The following is a 9,391-nucleotide window of genomic DNA, read 5'->3' on the forward strand; positions in this document are numbered from 1 at the left end:
TTATAATTTTTACCTTAGGCAACATAGAAACAAGAATATATGTTGCCTAAGTAAATTATGATAAATCTTTTCGTACACTGCTAGTTGTCACCTTGGAAGCATCAACTTGTTTATAAGTAAATTGGGTTGAATTTATAATATTTACCTTAGGCAACATAGAAACAAGAATATAAGTTGCCTAAGTAAATTGGGTTGAATTTATAATTTTTACCTTAGGCAAACATAGAAATAGGAATATATGTTGCTTAAGTAAACTTTGTTGGATGTTTTTACCTTAGGCAACATAGTATAAGAATATATGTTGACTAAGTAAACTTTGACAGATTTAAAAAAAACTATGAGTGTTCAACATTGAACTAAGGCAACATAGGTTAGTATGTTGCCTAGGATATATGCACGCAACATAGAATTATTTATATGTTGCCTAAGGTCACACTTAGGTAACATAGAACCATATGTTGCATTAGAGGAAACTTAGGCAACATATAATAGCATTTGTTGTCTTAGCGTATCTTAAGCAACATAGGCAATTTACATTTGTTGTCTAAGGCAACATTTGGTGTAGTGTCTATTACATAAGTTGAAAATAACATGGTGAGTATGTGTTCCATATGTGGAATCTGTGTTTCTTTTGGTAATTTTTGTGTGTTTCATCCGGTGAATCTCTGTTACCAAAATGACGATTATGTCATTTTTCTTATTAAAAGCAACTTTAAATTAAAACCATAGAATCAAAACCAACTTATGGATTAGATAAGTCCTCATGGTTCTCAACCTTTTTGTGGTTCTCATTTGATTATCGTCCAAATATATATATATATATATATATATATATTGTTACTTTTCAAAAATCGGGGTGCTACAAAACATCTTCTGAGGTTCGGTTTTGGATGTTCAAGAGGACCCTTGCTAGGATTCAAGTATTTGGATCCTTTATTTTGTATACAACAGTATGATGTCTCAATTCTATGCTTTAAGGCTTTATTCTATGTTGAAGATGATGAACCCTTTTGTTTTTTAGATTAGCAGACCACACACACCAAGATTAGATAGCAAACTATGTATAATAGTCATAGTCCTTGAATTCCCCCAACTTATTTCATTCCCTTTATTGGGTTTTGGTTACAACATTTTTTATAGGACATGCCTGCCCAGACTTCAACGGTTAGTGATATCTCAATGTTCTTCCCTTAATAAGCGTAGAGGACTTAGATTGAATATTGCATATATATGAATCTTATGTATCCAGTTCTAGGACTTTATTTCTGATTTAGTAGTAGATTTGAAGCAGAAGCTTGAAGACTGATTTGATTGCACCTAGCTACCGACAGATGTGTGGGTGCTAATGTCTACATCTACCATCATACACGATATGATGCCTTCCATCTTCGAAATGTCAACTGGGACACTGTATTCAATCTCGGAAATGAGAAGAACCGTTTTGTTATATCATATTGTCATTGTAGGTTGTGACTTGTGGTTTAAACTAAGCATGTTGAGGTCATGGCCTTGTTGAGCTTCCAACAAGATGTTATTCTGGTCAGCTAGCTCTACTTATGCTTTCTACTTTTGCTATGGTAATTAATATATACCTCATATGATGGTAGAAAATAAGTATACAAAATCTACATAAAGCTTGCTTAAATACTGTAAGCTCAGTTTTCGTCACATTTTAAATCAAAATTTTAGTTTCTATATGTTTTTAAATCATGGACTGTCTTTATTTTATTACTAATTAAGCTTACTTCAACGTACTGTGATGCCTATGGTATAAAAAGAAAACATTTTTCTGTATTAAATGGGAAGATTAACTAAAACCATATGAATTGAATGATAAATGAACAATGTGTTAGCATCTACATAAGAGTCATCCTTTCACCTCCCACAGTTTTCTATTTTTGGTCATAAATTGCATAATTTTAAATAATATTATTGGAACCCTAAAATTTATAATAGAAAAGCACCAAGTTTGTAATGATAGATATGAAGCACTAAGCCAATAGTTTCGAACTAAAAATACCAAACTTGTTTCTTGGATTAATACCGGTTAACTGATAGGAATTAATCTTGGTATTCTGATTTAAGGACCTTTAATTTGTACTATACTTATTACTTTCTTTCTTAAAGTGAAGACACATTTGACTTTCCGCATTTAATTAAGGTTATATATGTTCGACAAAACCTTTTTTAATCATAGGCGAAACAGAGTTAATTTTATTACTAGCTCATAAGTTGGTTATTGGTTGTTGGTTGGAAAACTAGTTGTTAGTTGATTAGTTGGCTCATAAACTTTTTGGCACTATGTTTAATTTGCCATCAAGAAAAGCATTGATCGATAATTTCAAACCACAAAAATTTTATCATTCATTTTAAATTCCCAAAATTAATTATTTTAAATATTACAAATGACATCTTGTATCGATAATTACCTATCTAGAAACATAATTCGAGTTGGCACCTCAAGTTTCTCCATCGAATGAATATATTGAATCCATCAGTCTTGTCACCCCTGGTTCCCCATTGAAGTTGATGTCAATGAGGTTGACGAGGAGGAAAAGGAAGATGAAGAAGAAGAAGAAGAGTTTCAAGGTAGAATAGATTCAATTGAGGCTCATAATGAACCTTTTCTATCCAACCAATATGAGTCTATATAGTTGGTAGTTTAGTTATGTATGTTTGATGGTGGTTATATTTATCATGTTGTAAAATGATGAAAATGAACCTTCTTTTTTCTTGTTAGTATGTTTATTTGATGGTTGTTTATACCTATCGTGTTGTAAAAATATGTTCTCAATTAATCATTTTATGTAGCACGATATGATTAGAGGTAGACGTGGTTATTCTAGTTCTCGTCCCTTACGAGGGGAATCCAACTCTTCTCGAGGTTTTATGGTTCTGGTACCAGGTTTTCGGGTGGTTCTGCTATGTCAGACGATATCTGTTACAAAGACTATTTGGACTCCGAACGCTTCAGGTCTGGACGATATTGTCCTAGAGTTTGATGTAGCTTAAAGGGTCTTGTCATTCGTAATGGGTGATATTAGGCTTAAGTGAGTGATAATGTATCTTAATGGGTCTTGTTGGATCATAATGGATCATATTAGACCTAATTGAGTTATAATGTACGCTAACGGGGTCCTGTTAGACCTTAGTAACATCAGACCTAACTGAGTCATAATGCATCTTAATGGGTCTTCTCGGATCTAAACGATTCATATCAGGCTTAATGGATTCATAATTTACTTTATGGGTTTTATTGGATCTTAAGGAGTCATATTACGCATAACTGAGTCATAATGGATGCTAATGGTCTTATTAGACCTTAACGGGTCATATCAGACATAATTGAGTCAGAATGGACCTTAGGAGGTCATAACATGGTTATAAAGTCTTTAAGATAGTTTGAGTTGCCAATTGTTGGGCAAACGTTAGACCTTATTTATTGTGCAAATGTTTATTTTACAATCATTATGCTGAGTTTTGTTCTTATCATGTTTTGCAATTATAGTCCCGGTATCATCAATCATCAAAAAAATATAGGGAGGACATGAGTTCTTAGCCACAGTTAGGAGACATTGATCTGTGGACGGAGGCTGCCAAATGACTGAAGAAGGGGAGGATCTACGGGTTCAGTGTGCCATACGATCCACAATACGTGATGACTGGTACCTCCAATTCCAACTTCAGTACCATATAATCCTCTGAGTAGGGGACTTCTAATGAGGTATATATATTGATACATTCATTTTTTTACAAACTTACATTATGTTAAATTGATACTAATTGTTTATGTTGAATAAATGAATGTATGACGCCTGAAGGAGGAGCTTAAAAAGAAAGATGAGCAATTTGAGGAACAACAGTGGGCGTTTAAGCAGAGGTGTGAGCAAGGATAGAGCAGCAACAGCAACACGTTGCAGAACAAATGAGAGTAATGATGGAGCAGCTCGCTAGATTCACCAATGCTCCAATCAGCTTTACAACATCCACCTCCCCTCTTAATTTTAGCTAGACATATTGCGTTTGCACTATTGATTACTTGTAGTTACGTGTGGATAAATTTAGATTACCTATTGGTAATTTTATATTACACTATTTCTAATTATGTTTAGGCAGATTTAGATTACTCTATATAGAGAAACACGTATTTTAATTTTTTTTAATTAAAAAAAGTTGGAATTTTCAACAGAATGAAAATCCCATGCAAATTCGTCACAGAATGTCAACTACGATAGACCAAGTTCTGTAAAAAAATCCCATGAAAAGGATTCTATTGAAACTCTCATGAAAAAAAAAATTCCGTCGAAAATTCCATGAAAAAGATTCCGTTGAAAATACCATGAAAATTATTCCGCTGAAAACCTTAAAAATGATTCGGTCGAAAATCTCTCGCACATAAGAATCCGTCAAAAATCCCTCGAATGTTACAATCTGTAGAAAATCCCTCAAAAATTAAAATCTCTCGAAAATCCTTCAAAGATTATCCTCGAAATTCCATAAAAAAATCTACGAAAGGGTTGTCGAAAATTGCTTGGAATTTTCATTGGTTTTTCAATGGATTATTTATGTCGAAAATTCCATCGAAAATCTCTTGAAAACCCAGATTTTCGGCCAATATGTTACTGACTCGTTGAAAATTAACCGAAAACAAATATATTCGACAAAATAATCCTTTTAAAATGCTCCTCTGTTTTACAATGAAAAGGGTCAAAAATGGTTTAAAAGAAATGAGAAATAAGAATTGAGGATTAGCCTACATTCCAGAAAAAATGGTCGACGAAGTGGGTTATGGTTGAGATTGAGGTAGGAGTCTTTGGCCCTATGTCTATGGTCATAACATGTACATCATCACTTGGTTTCTATCTAAAACCAATATTTATATATTCTTATCTATTAGGTCATGTATATTCCACTACAAAAATGAAAAGTATCAGCGAGGGATTAGCGACGGTCAAAAGGGGTCTTCCGTCGTTGATCCATCGCTGATACTCCGTCGGTCAAAAGCTCGTAGGTAATGCTATTAGTGACGGATCAGCGACGGATCAACGACGAAATTTAGCGATGGATTAGCGAGAGAAACTTTCAGCGATAGATCAGCGAAAGAAACTTTCAATGACGGATAATCGAGGGAAACTTTCAGCGATGGATCAGCGAGGGAAACTTTTAGCGATAGATCAGCAAGGAAAACTTTCAGCGACGAATCAACGAGGGATTTTGTTTTTGGCCAATTCCCTTATTGATCCCTCGTAGATCAACGAGGGATCAATGAGGGAATTCATTTTTGGCCAATTCCTACGTCTCGACCCAAGTCCCTACGTCCGCTTCTTTCCACCCGAAACCCAAGAAGTTGGCTTTACCAACACAACATTAGGGTCGTTCCCTTCATTCTATATTGACCCCTGCAGTTCGCTTTTTGCGCTTCACCACCATGTCCACGGCTCGACTAGCCTGCCAATGGTAGTGGAAATTATCCCGTTCCCTGCTTAGAGATTTTATACTGACCTTGGGCCCGGCTGGTTTTTTAGGAATCCCGTCCCTGCCGTGCTCAAGGCCTAGTTGGCCTACCAGCGGTATTGGGAATGATCCCTCGGTGATATGCAAGAGATAGGCGAGAGAATTGGCAAAAAACTAATTTCCTTGTTGATCCCTCGTTGATCTGCGAGGGCTCAGCGAAAGAATTGACAAAAGACCAGTTTCCCTCACTGATCTCTCGTAGATCTGCGAGGGATCAGTGAGAGAATAAGTTTCTAGCCAATTTCTTTGTTGATAGCGAAGGATCAACGAGGTAATTGGTTTTTGGCCAATTCCCTCACTGATCCCTAAGGGACGTTTGATTCGTAGAATGGAATTCGAATTCGATGGAACTGGAATTCATCAAATGAATTTGACTTTGAGGGAATGAAATGAAATATGATGGAATTTGACCATGCCTTCTGATTGCCTTTGGTTGCATGGAATTGGAATGGAATTCTTAACGGAATTGGATTAGGGAAGGAATCTATAGGAAATGAACTGAAATCCTAGCATATTGCCATGGAATTGTAAAATCTATGGGTGAAGGAATCGACTGAAATTGAAAGGATTTCTTAATCTTATTCCATGAACTAAACACTCTATTTGGAATTTGGTCAAAGATTTAGACATTTCAATTCCTTTCCCTAAGGGAATTGGATATTGGATCAACGTGATCAACGAGAGAATTAGCCAAAAACCAATTTCCTCGCTGATCTCTCGTAGGTCAGCGAAGGACTTTTTCTATCGCTAATTTTCATCACTGAAGCCAAGTTTTCTAGTAGTATTCACAATATCTAATCTTACTATATTGTAATATTCTCAAGGATTATATATGATAATATCTCAAAACCGGAGGAACAACTGTGCATTTATAGCCCAAGAACAATTAATGCATGTAATATTGAATGAGATAATCTTGGGGGCCACAAAAGTCAATTTTTGGAACAATGACCCAAAAAAAAAGAAATATTTTTTTTGGCAGTATCATACGGACATGAGTAAGATAGATAGATATATATATATATATATATATAGGTAATAGGTATTATTATATTAATATTAATAGTATCTACATTTATCTTCTGAACAATTTTAGAAATAACTCATTTTGCTAATCATTCGGCTTAGACGTCACTTGGTCTAAATATTAGATTCGAGGATGTCAAGATAAAAGACAACCAAAGCTCACAAGAATATTCAAATATATGGTTAGTGATGAACTCTACTAATACACCCAAAAACTTGAATAATTCTGATAATCAACCGAAAAACTTGAATAATTTCTCATAAACATATAAAACCATAAAATAAAATTGAGATGATCAGAGAATAAAACATGAATTAAGATTGACGGTTTGAGTTTTTGCATTCAAAATCAAGATACATTATGTGAGTACACTTTTATTTAAAATAAAGTCTTTTTTGTTTCTTTACTTCTTTGACGAAAATATGTATTTGTACCCAAAATTTAAAAAAGATGAATACAAAACATTTATTTACGAAATTATTAATTAAAACACTTTGCATTCACTAAACCGAAACTTCATAGCATATCAATTAATACATTCCAGTTGATATGTTACATATGTTTTGTTTGGTATTATAAAATAACACTTTGTTTTTTCAAATATTCTCAACCATAAAGTACTGGTACATGATCGAAGTCCAGTTTGTGTAGAAAACCCAAATGGAATAAGTTTACAGGAAATTAAACATAAATTTATCAGACATTGCTTTCAGATTTCGGGAGCAGTACGGTTCTTGGGTTCACAAAACGTTTATCTTATATTCGAACATGGTTTAGGCCAGACTTTTCGTCGAGTCCCCTGGAGAAGAACTTGATGATGTAGTCCCTTACTGTGAAATCTGTATACATCTGAGAACTTTCTTTCGTTATAAGCTCCTCAATCGGTCCATAAACTTTTGCGGGTGTTGACACACCATCAACAAAACATGCAACCGACGTTCTTGTTCGACTTGCATTCCCAAGTGCACGATGGATCACACTTTTGAACTTATCATTTGATAAGATCTGCATGGAATCAACACAATTTCATAACCAATTAAGCATAATTATATTCATTCGTATGTATATATCCTTTTCCTCGTATTTCAAGAAAAAGAACCTGAAGAAGATCTCCAATATTGACAATGAGAGCACCAGGAATAGGTTCAACATCGACCCATTGGTTTCGATGCAGAACTTGTAGTCCCCCAACCTCATCCTGTAGAAGTACAGTGATAAAAGATGCATCGGTGTGCTTGCTGATTCCGAGGGTCTGCTCGGGCATAGGGCATGCAGGATAGTAGTTGCAAGCCAGGCTTCGACCTTTCTCGCATTCCAGTAGTTTCAGATGGTTCGTTTCCAGCCCCAAAGCTTCCGATAATAACTCAAAAAGGGTATCTACCAGCTTCTTCAGATGATTTAGGTAGTCCAGAGTAGCATTTCTGCACATATGAATACTTGTAATCAAAGTAAGCAAGCACAATTAATGGTGATTTCAACTAGTATAGATTAAAGCTCCAAGCGTTAGCTGAATGATGTACCTGCAAACCGATGGCAGATATTGAGGATCAACATCATAAGTATTCAACATGTCAATTACCAACGTATCCCTCCAATTAGCTGATCTTGACAGGTAAAGATCGTAGTTGGAGTTGAACTTCACCAACTTCTCTGGATCCCTCGAATAATAATCCTTTTTCATCTCGACGTCCTTCTCATTAAACTCACGTACCCCATTCAGCATTTCTTGGAGCACTTTCATGGGTATCCCATGATTAATCACCCGGAAGAAACCCCATTTTTCTGAAGCTTGCTTAACTTGTTCAACTGCTTCTTCCCTTAGCGAGCTTCCGTTATCGTCAACTCCATTAAGATCGATGACTGGAACTCGTAAACTTGTTCGGGCAAGTTCCAGATCTTGGGCGAGTTCATCAGCTGGTCGGATAAATATTTTGGGGATAGCAACAGACCCACCAGCTGCAGCATCTACTAGTCCTTTGACACCCAATTTTGTGTCATCAAAAGCCTTTAGTTGTTTGATGCGATCATCTTGTGAGATGCCCATTCGATCTTTGATGAAAAATAGGTTGTTGATTAATTTGAAATCGAATTTAAATCCACGTTACCATTGGAATCCAACTTGTGGCGGCTTCCAAAGCTTCCTGCCAACTACATAGATCTATTATCTGTTTATCATTGATTACTTAATTAGCCGGCACCTGTCCTATATTTAAATTCCACCAATTACATAAATATCATGTTCTAAAATGCTCATATATATAATTGCTCAGACTAGGTGGGACTATTTTATAATTCTGTTCTGTCAATGGTAATGTACTAATTAATATATATAGGTTTGGGATCACATTACACAAATTTGTTTTTGTTAAACTTGTGAGATCACTTTTTTACACTTTAAACTTCATAATAAAATACTGGTGGCACTAGATTAGCCTCAAGATCAATATAATGAAAGTTTTATAAAGTCAATTTCATGTATTTTATTGTTATATTCATTGTAATTGGGCATTGGGATTACCTTGTAAGTGACACCTATAAATAGGTGTCTTGGGGTCTTAGATTTCATTATTCAAATTCATGTTTTCAACGAGAGTCGATTAGAGAGTGATTACTTTGAGTTTTTTGTTTTCATCTTTAATACAACACAACCTGTACATTTCTATGTTCTTCTTCATAGCAATCGGTTATTCATCTTGAATTGTTCTGTTAAACTGAGATTTATAATTGGTATCAGAGCAGAATCGAACAATCTTTATTCGATACGATCATGATTTTGCAGCAATTTCGAGTTTGAATTTGTTTTTGTTAATGGAACAGTACTCGTTTTGAACAGTTTCCATGTTCGACGAT

At 35.0% G+C, this 9,391-nt stretch overlaps 1 protein-coding gene across 1 annotated transcript; it reads right to left on the reverse strand.

Moving 5' to 3' along the window:
* Nucleotides 1-7,297: 7,297 nt before the first annotated feature.
* LOC112502686 (1-aminocyclopropane-1-carboxylate oxidase homolog 1-like) lies at nt 7,298-8,585 on the reverse strand. The gene is made up of 3 exons (XM_025106669.1): nt 8,062-8,585; nt 7,641-7,962; nt 7,298-7,546 (listed from the first exon to the last, which is right to left on the reverse strand). Exons 1-3 carry the CDS (start codon nt 8,583-8,585, stop codon nt 7,298-7,300), a joined length of 1,095 nt encoding a protein of 364 aa, XP_024962437.1.
* Nucleotides 8,586-9,391: the final 806 nt, after the last annotated feature.

Source organism: Cynara cardunculus, unplaced genomic scaffold (assembly GCF_001531365.2).
Source record: "Cynara cardunculus var. scolymus isolate 2C unplaced genomic scaffold, CcrdV1 Un_Scaffold_1786, whole genome shotgun sequence".
NCBI classification, from domain to species: Eukaryota; Viridiplantae; Streptophyta; class Magnoliopsida; order Asterales; family Asteraceae; genus Cynara; species Cynara cardunculus.

Bases quoted from the DNA above. Each gene is read 5' to 3' on its own strand.
- LOC112502686 (XM_025106669.1), bottom strand. From the start codon at position 8,585: ATGGGCATCTCACAAGATGATCGCATCAAACAACTAAAGGCTTTTGAT. The intron at 7,963-8,061 runs GTACATCATTCA...TCATATGTGCAG, and splicing joins TATCTGCCATCGGTTTGCAG to AAATGCTACTCTGGACTACC. The intron at 7,547-7,640 runs GTTCTTTTTCTT...GATTCCATGCAG, and splicing joins ATATTGGAGATCTTCTTCAG to ATCTTATCAAATGATAAGTT.